This window comes from Phoca vitulina, unplaced genomic scaffold (assembly GCF_004348235.1).
Source record: "Phoca vitulina isolate PV1807 unplaced genomic scaffold, GSC_HSeal_1.0 scaffold1, whole genome shotgun sequence".
Taxonomy (NCBI): domain Eukaryota; kingdom Metazoa; phylum Chordata; class Mammalia; order Carnivora; family Phocidae; genus Phoca; species Phoca vitulina.
In genome coordinates, this window is record NW_022589704.1 from 71,623,596 (window position 1) to 71,641,008 (window position 17,413).

The window sequence follows — 17,413 nt, forward strand, 5'->3', positions numbered from 1 at the left end:
CAATGTTGTTGCTTAGACATGCAAGTTTAATTTCTGCTTAAAATAAGGGAAAAATCCTACATGAATAGATTCCTGGATTAAATTTAGAATCAGATTTAATTTTTACAGTCAAGAACAATTAAATTGTCTGCTCGTATTTTCTGGATCATGAGAGCTATTCACACTGAAATGTCTAACATTTTGCTTGTTGTCAAAAAAAAGCCTTCAAGTGCTGACACGAAGAACTGTGCTTTATTTCAAATTGTGCACATCACTGCAGTAACAGAAGCTCATCACACATATGAGGGGAGACATACTGGAAGTAAGAGTCATCTCTTCATCTAGTTGATTTGACATAAGCAGTAGCATCCAACCTAAATATCAATGAATGCCTGTTTTACTATTTCTCCAATCTCATTCATAGTTACAAAATCAGGATAATTTCCTCCTTTTATTAACTGCCATTTATCGAACTAAGCATTATTTCAAAGAAAAGCAGTACTAGTCATTGAAAAGTAATTCCATTTAAGTTACCACATTAAACCTAACAAAAGCATTTAAACACTTCTGATTATTGAAAAATTAAACATGCTTAAATTATTCAGGCTCATTCTACAAGATAGCCAAAACTTAAATATAGCTTATCAAATGGTTTCTAAAAGATACAGAATAAAAATGCATTCTTCCTCAGCAATTTTCTCTGCTCCAAAAAGCTTTAAGAGGCTTAGTACAAAACTGAAAGTTAAAATGAATCCCAAAAAGGTAAATGAAAAACCATCTTCAGACAGACTCTATCAGTTCTCATGTCTTTACAACCAAACTGAGTCAGAGCAGGGAAGTGGCCTGCACACTAGTTACAGCCTAGTATATGCATGTGAGGTGGGCCAATCACCTCGTTTCTTAAAAAGCAGTGAAAAATAAAACCATAGCGTATGTCACATAGATCTGTTCCGTGTTAAATATTTAAAACGTGAAATGTTAAGATATATCAATTTAAAACAACTCAAATTGTATGTCAGCTTTTTTGCTTTGAAGTTAATTTATGGATGTTTAAAATCAGATGAAATGTCTGGGTCTTGGGGGTTCGGAGAATGGGGTAACTGGGTGATGGACATTATGGAGGGCACGTGATGTAATGAGCACGGAGTATTATATAAAACTGATGAAATCACTGAACTCTACCTCTGAAACTAATAATATACTATATGTTAATTAATTGAATTTAAGTAAAAAAATTTTTTTAAATTAAAAAATTTAAAGAAGAAATATCTGGGTCTTAAATCAGCATTAAAGGGAAAAACAAGAGAAGAGGGAGGACTCTGCTTTAACTTCCCTATGACTATGAAGCAAGGGGACAGTCTATGTACTAAATGAATTATATTGTGCATGTGGGTTAACCTATTCCATATACCCAAATTTCTATGTGTTCCAGGCAGTTTTTAATTTTAAAATTTTCTTTTAAAAAATTTTTTTTTAAAATTTATTTGACAGAGAGAGAGAAAGAGAGCGAGCGAGCGACAGAGAGAGCGCACAAGCAGGGGGAATGGCAGAGGGAGAGGGAGAAGCAGGCTCCTGCTGAGAAGGGAGTCCAATGCAGGGCTTGATCCCAGCACCCTGGGATCATGACCTGAGCCGAAGGCAGACGCTTAACAGACTGAGCCACCCAGGTGCCCCTAATTTTAAAATTTTCAAAGCAAAATTACAAATGGAAGCTCTTCAGCACAACTGTTTTCCTTCTTTTATCCCCAGAATTATGGAAAAGTTTTAATACAAACTTCCTGAGTTCTTTGCCTTTTATACCTTTGCTGCCCCTATAGGTCTCAGCATGTAGATGGAATGAAGGAGAGTAAAAGGCTCTGGCGGACTTGAAGTTGCTACATACGTGAAGACAATCAAACTTTTCTGTAATCAATAGTGACATTTCTGGGATCTGTGAGGCTCAACTGCTACTATAACATCACTTTTAAGAGCTAATATCCTTAGTGTAGGACATTAACAAAGAATTAGGCCTTTTTTGCATCACTTCCACATCCCTCCTCATGCCTAGCACAGGGCCTCAGAAAAAAATGGTTACTAACTAGAATTCACTGAGCTCTCTTGAAAATTTCAAAAGGAAACCAATTGAGATTTTTTTTTTTAACTTGGTGGGATTTTAAATGAAAGCAAAAATAACATACATTCATGTACATCAAATGCTTTCCATAATTCATTAATCAAATATTTACTACTAAATAACTGTTTTCAGTATGAAGAACTGAACCACAAACTAAACTTACAGTATATTTTGATGCCCTTCAAGAGTTACTCTTTTTATTCCCCACTGTGATGCTCACAATTTCCTTGCATGTGAAATGAAGGTCACAGATCACCTATTTTAAAGTTATTAAAAAGATTAAATGAATATTAATATAAATATTTTGAAGACTTTATGTAAAGCTATGCTATTTTGCTTTGTTACTCTAAAAGCATCTACAATTTTCTTCTTTATTTATATCTGGTCCCAGCTACTCTCTATACCAGTTCCAACAGAATTTTCTGCAATGACAGAACATCTGCCTATTATAATAGCTACTTGCCATATGTAGTTATCCAGCAGTTAACATGTGCTCAGTGAGGATAAGAAACTAAATTTTTAATTAAAAAATTTAAATAGCCCATGTGGTCAGTAGCTACCATAATGGACATCACAGCTCTGTAGCTTCAGAAGCATATAGTCTTTTCATTGTTAAACAAAAATTTCAAAAGGTAAAAGTTTGCTTTCTCAGCCACAGGTTTCACTCTTTTCAATATGTGATGGTACTATATAAAAATAAAAGACAGGGGCGCCTGGGTGGCTCAGTCGCTAAGCGTCTGCCTTCAGCTCAGGTCATGATCCTAGGGTCCTGGGATCGAGCCCCGCATCGGGCTCCCTGCTCGGCGGGAAGCCTGCTTCTCCCTCTCCCACTCCCCCTGCTTGTGTTCCCTCTCTCGCTGTGTCTCTGTCAAATAAATAAAATCTTTAAAAAAAATAAAAGACAGTAACGTAGAGAAGCAAAATCCCACTTAATACAGCCTATTTCACAGATGGGGTCTTTTAAAGAACAAACTGAGGGCTGCTGGAGGGGAAAAGGGTGGAGGGATAGAGTAACTGGGTGATGGATATTAAGGAGGCCACGTGCTGTAATGAGCACTGGGTATTATATAAGACTGATGAATCACTGACCTCTACCTCTGAAACTAATACATTATATGTTAATTAACTGAATTTAAATAAAAAATAAAAATTAAAAAAAAATAAAAACTTCATTTTGGTGTAGCTTATTTGGCTACCGAGGTCATCAAAATATCTAAGTGACACATATACTAAAGACTGCTACATGCTAGGTGCTATGCAAATAACTATTAATGAAAGGACAAATGAGAGACTGCCTTTTCATGGACACTTCAGTATGCCTAAACTAGAGGTTAATCCTGCCTGCCAACATCACCAGCAGACACAACCTCTACTTCTTGAATGACTTCGACTTGAAAAGTGTCACTTGGAACAGCGAATGTGCAAGACAAGGACCCTTCCCTCAAGAGACTATAATCTACTTGGGAGAAAGAGACAAGAGAAATTAATAGGTAGAGATTTACAATCCAATACAACAAGAGAAAAACCATCATGGGGAGTTCATCATTAAAAGCCAGAGTACAAGTAAAAACATCTGGAGGAGAGAGGACTGTCAGCCAGGGTAGTCTGAGAAAGTCACCCACACAAGGAAATATCTGAACTAGGTTTTGGAGGATTGTGAAAGATTTAAATGTAGGGTGCAGGAAGGCAAGGAACAGTGAGTAGAAACTAGTTTTGCTCATGTGGAAGGTTCAGGAAGGAGAGTAACTAGGGTTTCATTGTAAAGGGACTTAAATGGTAGGCAGGGTATGGAGTTTGAAACTATCCTGCAGGGTAAACAACCAGGAGTCACTGAAGGTTAGGGGAGGCAGGGACAACTAATGTTATAAACAAAGTATTTAATTGTTCATTCACCCAAAGCAGGCATCTGGTGTGTAATATACAGCAGGCACATTGCTATGTGAGAGCTATAATGATGGCTGGGACACAGCTCTAACCTGACCACGGTTTACAACACAGCCAGGAAGAGAGACACAGAAACAACTTGAAAACAATGTGACACATGTTCATAGCACAGTTACACCCAAAGTGTTAAGAAAAGAAGGGCCAAAGGAGGCTTTACTAAGAGAGGGTCACTAGTTAGACCTTGAAGGAAAAAAAAAACATGGGCTCGCTAGGCAGTGAGGGCAGGCATACTAGTTACCTATAGAAAAGCCTTCAGGAAATATACAAATTGTTGGGAAGATCATACTGCTGGGAAATTAAAGGGCGCTGAGGTTGTATCATTCAAATATAGAAAGGATCAAATCTTTGAAAGCACAGTGTTAAAAAAGAATGTTACTGTATAAGCTGTATTTTAGGGTTGCTCATGGTCATCAATTGTCTGCTCAGCTATGATTTCGGAAGACTATGAATGCTAAAAGCATTGATAAAAATATTAGACTAAAAATATAATACAGAACACGATATAAAACTAATTAAATGATCTGGTGGTATTTTAAACTATGAAGAGAAACATATTTGACATTCCAGGTAGAAAGGACATTAATTCAAAAAATCAAATTATCAATAGCAAAGACTTTATTTAGGCCTGACACAATTTCAACATTTTTCTATGGCAGAAACTGCATATAATCATGCAAAAAGCAGGCAGTGGGGGGAGAAGGGGAGAGAGTGAGAGAACTGTGCTTTAAAAAATATCTTCTTTTCTAGGAAAGAAGAAGAATCCTTGCCTTTAAAAATATCAGGTATGCTTGTTGTCTTCCACTTGACAACTGGATCAATTCCAATCACATACAAGGATACTGCTGTCTTCATTGTACTTCCCCACTTTGCCTGTTAGCATGGTACACAATAAACATCTTTTTTGGAAGACCATTACCTATGATTACTTACATCCTACATAGACGAAATTCAGAACAAAACCCAATGTTAAAAATTGCATTTAAAAATACAGATTTGTTACCAGAAATTGAATATACCTGCTGTCCAAAACAAAACAGAAAAACACAAACACTGCTACAAAGCAACTTCATGATTTCCACTTAAAATGAATGATGGAGTTCTGCTAAAAATGAGGTAAACTCATAGTAGTATTTAAAAATCAGTAACAAAAATAAGAAACTTTATATATATTTAATAGACAAGCTGTCTATATATTTTATAGACAGGTTTTTATAATTTACCTAACTTTTAAATTACTGAGGTCTCATGTGATTCAATGTATAATTACGGAAAGAAAGCTTCAAAAAAAATTATAATTCAGGGGAGCTTCACTGGCTTAGTTGGTGGAGCATGTGAGTTTGAGCCCCATGTTGGGTGTAGAGATTACTTAAAAATAAAATCTTTAAAAATATATGTATAATTCAATCCAGCAATTGCAGCTGAAATCTAAAGCTTATGATAACACAGAAAGCTGTATGCATTTATAGCAGTTATATTTATAAATTGAAAATTATTATAAATTAAAAATAACCCAGATGTCCTCCACAGGTGAATGATTAAACAAACTGTGGTACATCCATATTGTGTATTACAAAGCAATAAAACAGATACTAAAAAAGAGATACTTTTAATAACCTGAATGAATCTCTAACGAATTATGCTGAGTAAAAACAAAAAATAAGCAAAAAACTCCAAAGTTACATACTGTATAATTCTATTTATATAACATTCTTAAAATAACAAAATTATATGGAGGACAATTAGTTGTTAGACACTGAGGAGTGGGTGAGGGTGAAAGAGAAGTGAGGGCGTGGCTGTAAAAGGGCAACCTGGGGGATGCTTGTAGGGATGGAAATGTTCTCTATCTTGACTGTATCAAAGTCAGTATCCTGCTTGTGACACTGTACTATAGTTCTGCAAAACGTTACTACTGGGGGAAACTAGGTAAAGGGTACCGGTCTCTGTATAGTTTCTTAAAACTGCATCTAAGTTCATAAAAATCTCACAAATAAAACTTAATTTTTAAAAAGTATTACTTATTCAAATTTTACTACTGTGATTACTTGAAGTTGGGGGAAGGACCACCAAAATGTATGAGTATTTCTAACTACACTATTAAAACAAAACAAAGGTTTGCTATACCCACTGGGCTAAAACAAGCTATGAAATTTCCTTGTTTTAATACTTCTAATGTTTATGCAGTTTTAGAGTATGAATTATACCATTTTAGTAACATTTTTTCCTTTGAAAAACTTCACATTTTTAAAATTACATCTACTTTTGACCTCAATTCATCAGCTGAGTATATAAAAGTTATTACTAATTCACAAAAGACAAGGACACAGAAAGTTTCCTCAAAGTCATACTGCCAAAGCCTGACCAAGCTGGTCTTAGTACGTGATGGCTGCATATGAATAGTTTGAGAAAGAGCACTATGTAAATTCAGGTCACCATAGTTACAATCCAGGCAATTAAAATTAATATGAACAGGAATCAATCTGTTTTAAATCTTCTAATTGAGGATTTTTAGTAAGGAATTTGATATAATGAATTACTTATCTGGAAAGTTGTATTATAAAGGTAATTTTCTTTTAAAAAGCAAATGCAGTTTTTCCACTGAAACACGCAGGATAAATAGTTTTGAGGGTCTAAAACCAAACAGTTTACAAAAGTAGTTTATAGAAAGAAAGAGGGTTGCAGACAGAAGTTCATCCAAGAGTAGTAGAAGGTATTCCAAAAATTGTAATTTACAAGTCATTCATTCATGGGACAAGATATTTGCAGGAGATATATCTCATAAGGGGTTAATATCCAAAATATATAAACAACCTACACAACTCAACACCAAAAAAAAGCCCATCTGACTAAAAAAAATGGGCAGAGGATCTGAACTGATCTTTTCCAAAGAAGACATCCAAAGAAGAAACTGACTTTTCTGCTTATTCAGTCATTGACAAATTGACAACAGACATGTGAGAAAATGTTCAACATCACTGATCATCAGGGAAATGCAAATGAAAACCACAATGAATCATCACCTTACACCAGTTAGAATGGCTAACATCAAAATGACAAGAAATAAGAAGTGTTGGCGAGGACGTGGAAAATAAGGAACTCTCATGCATTGCTGGTGGTAATGTAAACTGGTACAGCTACTGTGGAAAACAGTATGGAAGTTCCTTAAAAAATTAAAAATAGGGGCACGTGGGTGGCTCAGTTGGTTAAGTGTCTGCCTTTGGCTAGGGTCATGATCCCAGGGTCCTGGGATCGAGCCCCACATCAGGCTCCCTGCACAGCGGGGAGCCTGCTTCTCCCTCTCCCTCTGCCTGCAACTCCCCTTGCTTGTTCTCTCTCTCTGTCAAATAAAGAGTCTTTAAAAAAAGTATATAAAAAATTAAAAATAAATTAAAAATAAAAATACCACGTGATCCAGGAATTCCACCACTGGGTATTTACATAAAGGAAATGAAAACACTAATTCACAAAGATACATGCACCTCTATGTTTATTGCAGCATTATTTACAATAGCCAAGATATGGAAGCAACAAGTGTCTATCAATAGGTGAATGGATAAAGCAGATGTGGCATACACACACACACACACACACACACACACACAATGGAATATTACATAGTCATAAAAAAGGATGAGATCTTGCCATCTGAGAAGCATGGATGCATCTAGAGGGTATTACGCTAAGTGAAATAAGTCAGACAGAGAAAGACAAAGACCATGATTGCACTTATACATGGAATCTAAAAAAAAAGTAAACAGAGCAGAATCAGACCTATAAATACAGAGAACAAACTGATGGTTGCCAGAAGGGAGGGGTGATGGGCAAAATGAGTGAAAGGGAGAGATACAAGTTCCCAGTTCTGGAATGAATAAGTCATGGGAATAAAAGGCACAGCATAAGGAATAAAGAAAGTCAGTGATACTGCAATACCGCAGGATGGTGACAGATAATAGCTACGCTTGGGGTGAGCATCACATTAACATACAGACAAGTTGAATCACCATGTGGTACACCTGAAACTAATGTAATATTGTGTGTCAACTATACTAAAAAAAAAAAAAATGTTTTTTAAAAAACTAATTTATTGGGGCGCCTGAGTGGCTCAGATGGTTAAGCGTCTGCCTTCAGCTCAGGTGATCGGGCCCCACGTCGGGCTCCCTGCTCCGCGGGAAGCCTGCTTCTCCCTCTCCCGCTCCCCCTGCTTGTGTTCTCTCTCTGGCTGTCTGTCTCTCTGTCAGATAAATAAAATCTTTAAAAAAAAAAAAAAAACAGAACTAATTTATTCATACAAGGTATCTAGAAAGACTAAAGGCCAAGAGTAAGTCCCTACTGTTGAGCAGCTGGGAGGAGGAGGAGGAGAAAGATGGGAATCCTAGAACCAATATATTCCAGTTACATCTTAGGATGGTCAATTTCTGAATTTATGTCGCTTCCATGGAAAATTGTGTTCAGAGCTCCAATCAAATGACCCACAAACAGTATTTTTGAAGATTGACACCTGCCAATATACTGTCCAAAGATTTCAGACCAACACATATTTTTCATCTGCCGACAGTCTGAATTAGACATTTAACAGCTGAGCTGTTTGTCACAGGTCTCAAAATAATAACAGTTCTTGTGCAAGTCCAACTGGGTTTTCTGATTCCTTTTTCAATGCTTTAAAAAAACTGACTTTTCTGCTTATTCAGTCACTGACAAATTGACAATAAGTGGAAAATTCCCATCAGTGCATCAGTCTGAGATTCAAGGTAAGATTCAATGAGACTATTTATTCTAGCAGATGTCACAAGAGATTTTCAAAACATTCTTGTGTTTATTCATAACAATGGAAGGGAATATTTTCAATAATAGATAATAAGTCTGGACTTATAAAGGCAAATTGCATAAAGAATCAAGAAAAGCACAAAACACAAAAACCAAAGTAGTGCTGTATGAAAAGAGAACTTCCTTAAAATGGCAAGTCTTAAAGAATAAATTATGGTTTTTCATAAATATTTCATTTTCACCACAATCAATTATTTCATATAGGCTATGTGGTATTCTACGAAATATAACCAAAACAGTCAAGTTTATGATTAAAACCTTTTCTGAAATCTCTATCTTATTATTGGTAAGGGAGCACTTTTTCGGATACAGGTTTTTTTTCCAATGAAAGCCACTGACAGTGGTTAATGCAGCAGGTGTCTATCTAGATTCTGGTAATGTATCAAGTAACACATACCTAAAAAGTAGATTTAGCTAAAACCTAGTAAATACAAAATCATTTTACAGCTATTTTTAACAATTACAAAAAAAATTTACATGTTTATTTATATACTAAAGTTTTCTAGAACATTTTTTTCCAGTTCATGTGTCTTATCTTTCCCAACTACATTGTAAAATTAATCACAGATTCCTTAAAGATGGAGACTCTCAATACTGAATCCAACACAGACGATAAAACTCCTGGGGGAAATCATTATTTGGCCATGAGGCCTACCACAGTCTGATACAGAGCAGGGGACTAATGAATGCTGCTTGGAAGGAGCTAAAATGAATCCTATATATTTTTAAATAAGAGGTATTCAAAAGAGAACACAATACTTCACACACAGTAGGGCTCCAGTAAATATATGAAGCACTAATTGTGTTTAGTCCCCTTGCTTGGATTCCTGTTGGTACTCAGGAATTAGAAGTTACTTCCAACTAGATCAGTCCTTTTTTCCCCATTCAATGCAGGGTACAGGTGTCAGAAAATATGATGCACTTCACTTCAAAGTGGTTATTACTGGTTTCTATTTTACATGAGTGTCTCTAATTCTTGTGACGGTATGGAAACTGGAAAGCCTATTCAAGTGTTTACTTTGATCATGACACTGAAAATTCATTTAATATTGCATACATTAGTAGTATAACTGATTCTCTTTCTGAAAGTAATGTACTTAATGCATTAGCAAAGGAAAAGTCAATCTCAGTATTTTTAAACTACTATTTATGGATGTATACATATATAAGTTCTATAAGGATTTTTTTTCCCTTTTGTAGGGGAGCAGGATCTAGAAGCAGCTCTCTTCAATGGAGTTTTTGTTTAAAAACAAAACAAAACAACCTCCCCCTCCAAAAAAACCCAAAACAATACAAACCGAAGAGCACAAATGCAAGTACAATATCATTCTGTTGAAATCCATCAGTTTCTGAACACTGGTATGTTGTCTATACGCAAAGATTAGAACTAAATGAAAGATACCTATATTCCTTAATGAGATATGAATTAGTGAGTTCCTAGGCACATCAAGTATTCATGGAAAAGCAAGATGCTTTCAGAGAACAACTTCGTCTCAGTTAATTTCTTTGAGAACAAATCAAACCAAAGCAAATGGTAAGTGGGTTTTTCTCATTTTAACAAGACTAGTTCCCTCTAACCACTATCTAAATCCCCTTCTGTTTCTAACTTCCAGAAAATTTAGGCTCAATTAGCAGTTAAGCCTCAAAAGTGCACAGGGGACTGACTTAACAAACAAATCCAAGAGGTTAGCTACTAACTCAGCCAGTATGGGGTCAAATATCTGCCTAGCTACAACACATATTTTTATGAGCTGAGCATTTCAGGTATACAACTTCAAGTTTCTCCCCTTACTACAAAGAGTAAATTATAATAATTCTTGAGAAGACAGTATTCATTTTTGCTGAAGGAAAAATGAAATGAATGAGATGCGTAATGTTCTAAGAATAGTGAAATATAAGTACTAGAGCTCTAGAGAGCATCTAGTCCAACTCCCTCATTTTATACACGAGAAAGCTAGAGCCCAGGAGTTAAATGACTCACCCATGGGACACACACAGCTTAGTAGTACAGCCAGGTCTAGAACTGGACACTCTTCATATCTCTTAAACCACTGTCTGTCTGTTGTTCGTATTATATCAAGTGTCTTCCAAACTTCTCTTCTAGTCCTTCTTGCTTTGGCAGTTTCCTGCCAATTTCAAGTGCAACCAATTCTGGACAGAAAAGGCAGCTTAAAAAGTTAATTTACAAGCTGCAAGCTACATATAAGTCCATAAAACACTAGCACTTTCTTCACGAATTGACTAGCAAGGACATTGCATAAAATGACTACTACTTAGAATTATAAATGCAATAGTTATGTATTTATTTAAAAGGTATGTTTTACATTTTGCAAGGTTTCCACTCTGACCCCTGCAATATAATACAATCAGTCTTTACCTTTTAAACATAACAGTTTATTAAGGCATGTTTAACCAAATCTCTTACATGTGATGGTTTAGCAGTGTTTTACATGCCTCTATGTATTGCCTACCTAAAAAAAAAAAAAAAAGTACTAACTTCCCTATTTTAAAAAGGCCCTTCTTTGATTTATTTTGCTGGATTCTCTTCCTTATGGGCAATCTCTTACAAACTATCAAGCTCATAATTTCTCTTTAGTAGTTTATTTCTTCCCTGAAATATTGCATTCAGATTCATAATCCTGTTGACTAAGATCATAGAAAGCAAGCCAATAATTTGCCTGCTATATAGTAGAAGCTACAGAAAGTATCATTAAGGGGGCGCCTCAGTTGGTTTAGCGTTCAACTCTTCCTTTAGGCTCAGGTCATGATCTTAGGGTCCTGGGATTGAGCCCTGCTTTAGGCTCTGCACATAGTGGGGAGTCTGCTTGAGGTTCTCTCTCTCCCTCACCCACCCTCGCCACTCTCTAAAAATAAATAAATAAAGCTTTAAAAAAAGAGAAGTATCATTAAGTACCACAATGTAAGAATAATGACTTAAATGTATTAAGAGCTGCCCCGGAGCTTGAAATCCTTTACATGTATTAACTCATTTAATCCTCACAACAACCATTTGAGGTGGATTTGTTTTACATTCTGTTTTACAAATGAGTAAAATGAGATCCACAGAGATCATATAATTTACCAAGTTGCACACCTAGCAAATAAACAGAACTGAACTATGACAGCCTGGCTACTAACCAGATACCTCACTCACTGCCTTAATGACACTTTTTATGGATTTCACTCAGTGTCAAGGTGAAAGCCCGAGGACTTTTTTGGCCTAAACTACCATGGTTAATCCTGGATGAGGGGTGGAGATAGACAGCCAAGACCCTGAAAACATTATATGCTTTAATCCCTCCCCTCACTTCCCAAAATGACATTGTTAAAAAAGGAAAAACAAAACAGTAACAATTTAAGATGAGAGGAGATTCAAAAATCTCAAAAGAGAACCCCAACTATCTTGTTGCTATGATTTGCAGTAGGAGGCGAAACAGGACTGATTATATAAGCGAATGCTTAGGAAACCTTTTCTTAAAAAACAAAAAACACTGAGGGACTCTGGAAACCTTGAGCTGAAATGCAATCCAAACCCCGCATTTTCAAAAGAAGGAAGCTATAAACCCAAATGTTTCAAATGGTTTGTCGCCATAGATTTAGATCTAATTTCTGGAGTAGGGTGCTTCTCACCGCCCCCCCCCCCCCCCCGCCCAATGCTTGCAATTTAAGAGAGCTTACAATGGACCAGAATTTCAGACACCACTTACCCAGTGTTTTAAGTCTATTTGTAAGTCAGTTGTGGATGTCTATGAAAAACAGTATGCCAAATTCCAGGCCATGCCCCCAAAACCTTCACAATACTCTGATAACCCCTCTTCAACTACACATTTTACCTAAGTTTCATATATAATGCCATTTTTATGATAAAAACTCACATCCACTCTAAATTCAACTTGGAACACTAAGCACCAACTTGTTTATTAAGTGGCACCTGAAAAGGGGCTTTCTCTGCCTCTCCAAGCAGACAGATGCATTGGGTGGTGGTGTGTGTGTGTTGGGGGGGGGGGGGAGGTAAGGGAGGAGATCCAGATCAGGGAAGAACAGAATAAACTCCCTTGGATATTTACAAATTACTAAATTTATATTTAACACAGACAATAATTATAGAAGTCCAACATGCCTTGGCTGTTGAAGAAAGAGGGTTATTGATTCACTTGCCCCCTCCCCTCCTCCTCACCCTTCATTTGGAAGTTCTGGACTTTATGAGGGCTATATGATATAATATCTGCCTACAGGGATTGGCATCTACCCGATAGGCAGGTATTACTCAGTTCAAGAAAAATGTTTCACAATGACATGACTTAAAATAATTCAGACACTTCCATATTTTAATTTATATATTTTATAGTAGTAAAAATTTACAATCCAATCTCTAATGACATTTTATCATCTGCAGTGAATCATTATGTATTAGTCACAATGAACTATAATATTATCAAGACTATGAATAATAAAATGATCAGGACTGTAGCTAACATTTATTAGTGTACCAAATAAAAGTAAATCTAAATTATAAAAAGAAAAAACTTAAACCAATGACAAAGGGAATGTCTGCAGCAAACTGAAGAGCAACATTATGTAACATCCTCAATTTAGTTATGATAACATAGCCCCAAAAGATGAAGATAATTCCACTGAATTATTAAAGTGATAATGTAAACAATATTTGAAAGTCATACAACTTCTCAAATGAAACCAGTAAGCACATGAATCATTGCTCTTTGTGACCTAGGGCCTCATCTCCTTATCCTAAAAGAAACCTGTTATTCCTTACAGATGGGCATGAAATTGACCTGCTGATTGATACCACTGCTTACTGGCAGTTTATGAAGCCTGACATCCAGTTATGCTTAAAGTTTTACTTCCCCACACGCTCGTGTTCTCTCTCTCTCTCTCTGCAGCTATTTGTAGTTACAGTTTGGGCATGAAATAGTTACCTAGTTTCCCACACATAACCAGTCCACTGGTGTTCTGTATCAGATCCTTCTTCCCCCTTCTTGCAGGAAAGGCACTACAAAGCCACTGAACACACTGCAGCAGTAATTATCTCCCCGTACACGGAAGGCGTGAAAGCAACTTCCCAAAGTGACATACAATTCCATGAACGTTTATGCCCTGGAATAACCCTAGAATAACCTCTATCTTATCTTCCAGTTAATAATGAAGATATGACTTCATTATTATGATTCCATTTTAGAATTAAGCAAATTAGGGATTTACCTCTCGATTGAAATAGGAAAAAAACATGAGAGCATTCTCAAAATATCTTAATATTTCGAAGCAGTCCGGTGAGACTGGACTTAAATGATTCACATCATCCAGGATATGAAAATTCTCTATTTAAATCAATTCTTGGCCAACAACAAGGAAATAATTCAATTTTAAAATTGGCAATAACTGGATTTTTTAATTAAATGAATGTAAAAGTTTTAAATTTATTTTCCCAATTTGTATAGAGAAGAAAAAAAACTGCAATTCTGACTTAATATAGACTTAATTCAAATACTCAAGGTCAAACAATTACTAAAGTTTTTATTAAACTGAGTTGGAAAGTAGTTTTTTTAAGTCAAAATATATGAGAATTAGATTTGGCTTATTTAGCTTGTAAACGCAGCACTAACATCCCCCCCATGAATGCCGGCTGCTCGTACTTTCTGCTTGCCTTCTCTTATGCTTACCATCACTACTACTCCCCCCCACTACCTCCCTTCAAAACCAGCATAGGTAAGAATTAAGATAACTGGACACTTAGTTTCACAATTTAGAATCTTCAGTGTTAACATACAATACACGAAATGCTGCACCTTCTCCTTATATAATAGTGGGGGTTGGTGAGGGGATATACTTTGGTCAAAACACAGTTTATGTTACTGGTTGTGAATAATTACCAGTTTTGAAACTTCTCTTCAAATATCTACAACAACTAGAATATATTTCTAACTGAAAGCCTACCTTTACATGAAGCAGGTAAAACTATTTGCACAGACCATCATATATATACATTATCTATACACTTGAACCAGTTATTTCAATTTCTAATGTAGCAGAGAAACAACGTGCTTTTCACATCAAATCAAATAAGCAGGTGCTAAACTCTGCTGTAATGTGATATTGTTACATAACAAGTTTCCTGTTGGCATCTATAAACACCTCGCAATATCCTATACAGTGTTACTAACTCTAGAGTTAAATCTCTAAATTAGAAGATCTACAGATTAAGGATATACCTGAAAAACAATGTAGCAGGCAAAAGACACACAACCTTTCCCAGTGCAAAGTTTTTTGTTTTGTTTTTTTCTTCTATTTTTCCTTTCTGTTGAGTCTTTAACTAAAAGGTATCATCTTATACTTTTCAATGCATTTGATCCACACAAAGTAGGTATTGGAAGACAGCTGAGACAACCAACTTATTATTTTCCTGAATCTGATACAAAAATAACCAAGGGTGGAGAGGTTTATAGTAAACTCAACCTCCAAAACAAACCGTGTCAAACAAAGGCACACATAGTATGCTTTTCAACACCCAGAAACCTTATTTTGGACATCAGTTGTTCTCATTTTCATGTTACCATTTCCATAACTGATTCACAGGCACCAGAAAAGAAGATACTTCTATAACAATATACTACATTCAAAAAGAGAAGCGGTCTTCTACTTCCCCATTCTAGAAAAGCACCGTCTGTCAAAAATTTGCTTTTCTGCATTAAAGAAAATAAAATTTGACCAAAAATGTATATGAATCGTTACTGAATTTATACATAATTACCATTCTTTAAAAGTTGGAGGGCTGTATTTTTTTTTTCAGTCAAACTCAGTAACAAAAAGAACTGCGACCTCAACTAATAAATTGCATCTTGAAATATACATGATTGTGTTGTCCCCGTGTTACTTCCAATGGTAACTGACACGCCCCGAATTTAACTGTACCAGACAGTTCTATCTGTCCCATCGCTGACCAAACACTGCTTCTCTGTTTCTATTCATTATGTATTATAAGAGGTCTAAACACAACCCAGCATGACGAGAAAAAAATTACAATTCTTACGACAGCAAAGTGATGCATTCAAGTTCTCTCTTGCAGTACATCCCTATCTGTGAGCATTAACAGGCATTTTTGATAGAGCTAAAATGCGTTGGCTGCAAGCTCATTACTCTAAGAACCTTGGGCACCTTTCCTGCAGGTTTTCAGAAAACCCTCGTAAAAACCAGGCACTATTCAAACCTTGCAAACCAAACTTGCCAAGAACCTTGTGCAATGATCAGTAACCTTGGCTACACCACCATCCGCCTCAAATTCACGGTCCTGGAGACCAATGCAGCAAAACCGAGGCTAGAGGCTAGCTAAAGCCCAACAGAACTGCCGCGCTTCTCCTCCGCCGCCCTTTCTGCCGCATGGAGAGAGGCAAGGGGAGAAAAGGAGTAGAGCTAAGCTCACCAGCTCTGAAGATGCTCCGGTGACCTCTGGCTGCGCGGCGAGAGCTGGGCCGGGAAGGCGCTAGTGCAGCCGCGGCGGGCCGTGTGGACTATGCCCCTGGTGCATTCCTCGCATTCCTGCACAATCTGTCGCCAGCCGAGGAGCCCGCGGCGCGCTTCCCCCCGCCCCCGCCCCCGGACACACACACCTGCCTATTTGCTGCGCCCCGAGCGGCCACGGCCGCCGCGGCGCCTCCACGGCTCGCGCTCGCTGTTTGTCGCACTCAGCCAACACGCAGCCAAATCCCGGCCCCGCCGCTCAACCCCTCGCTTCCCGGGTAGGGGGAAACGGGGAGAGGGCGAGGCAGCCCCAGCGGTGGGCAGGGACACCAGAACCGCCTGGGGTGGGGGGTGCCGCAGCTCCGCTTCAACTCCTGGCAGGGTGAGGGGGAAGCCGCGGCGCAGGAGGGCAGCCGGGGAAGCTCCGGGCTGGGGAACCGGGAGTGGTGGAGCGTGAGGATACGCCGCGAAGAGCGAGGGGCGCACTGGCCAGAGGGGGGTGGGCAGGACCCGCAGGAGCGCGGGACTCCGGGGGCAAATGCGAGGCGGTCGCATGCAACAGGGGCGTGGGAGGAAGGAAAGGGGCCAGAATGCAGGAGTTGGAGGGACGGACAGACCGCCCCGAGGGCTGGGGACGGCGGGAGCCCCACGGTGTTGGGGGCGCGGGGCGGCGTGCCAGGCGGACGGGAGCGGGGGAGCCTCGGGGCAGACGTCCGGGAGGGCTCGGCGTGGCGCGGAAGTTCGGGGCTGGGGGCTCTGGATCCGAAAAAGCCAACGTGGGGAGGGTCCTGCGCGGCGTGCAGGGAAGACCCGGGGAGAGTAATAGCCGGGAAAAGCAAATGGAGGGTGAAACTTGTGCGCCTGCCGGGGGGAGGGGAGCAGGCAGGCGAGTGCGGGCAGGAACACGAGGCGGGGCAGGAAAGCCGAGGCGGCCGCGAGGCGGTGGGGACGGAGTAACGGGAGGGAGGCGCCCGTCCCCCACGCGCCCCTCACGGGCAGGTCCGGGCTCGGGCGCGAGAGGGCGAGGGCCGGAGGTCTCGGGAGCAGGAGTCTTCGCGCCCTCCCGCGAGCTCGCACACTTAC

At 38.5% G+C, this 17,413-nt stretch overlaps 2 protein-coding genes across 3 annotated transcripts in view; one reads left to right on the forward strand and one right to left on the reverse strand.

Annotated features, from left to right (window-relative positions):
- Positions 1-17,413, reverse strand: part of PKP4 (plakophilin 4) — a 233,813-nt gene that overhangs the window by 216,078 nt on the left and 322 nt on the right. The window contains exon 1 of one of the 2 annotated variants that reach the window (XM_032410062.1): positions 16,293-16,635. The exons of the other annotated variant lie outside the window; for it this stretch is intronic. The gene's annotated coding sequence lies outside the window, so the exon portion shown is untranslated. Of the gene's footprint in view, positions 1-16,292; positions 16,636-17,413 lie in introns of those variants that run through there. 2 annotated transcript variants of the gene reach the window in all.
- Positions 7,970-17,404, forward strand: LOC116631235 (collagen alpha-1(II) chain-like). Its single transcript, XM_032402461.1, has 4 exons — positions 7,970-7,997; positions 8,722-8,781; positions 16,039-16,193; positions 16,613-17,404. The coding sequence occupies exons 1-4, from the start codon at positions 7,970-7,972 to the stop codon at positions 17,285-17,287; spliced, it is 918 nt and encodes a 305-aa protein (XP_032258352.1). The 3' UTR covers positions 17,288-17,404.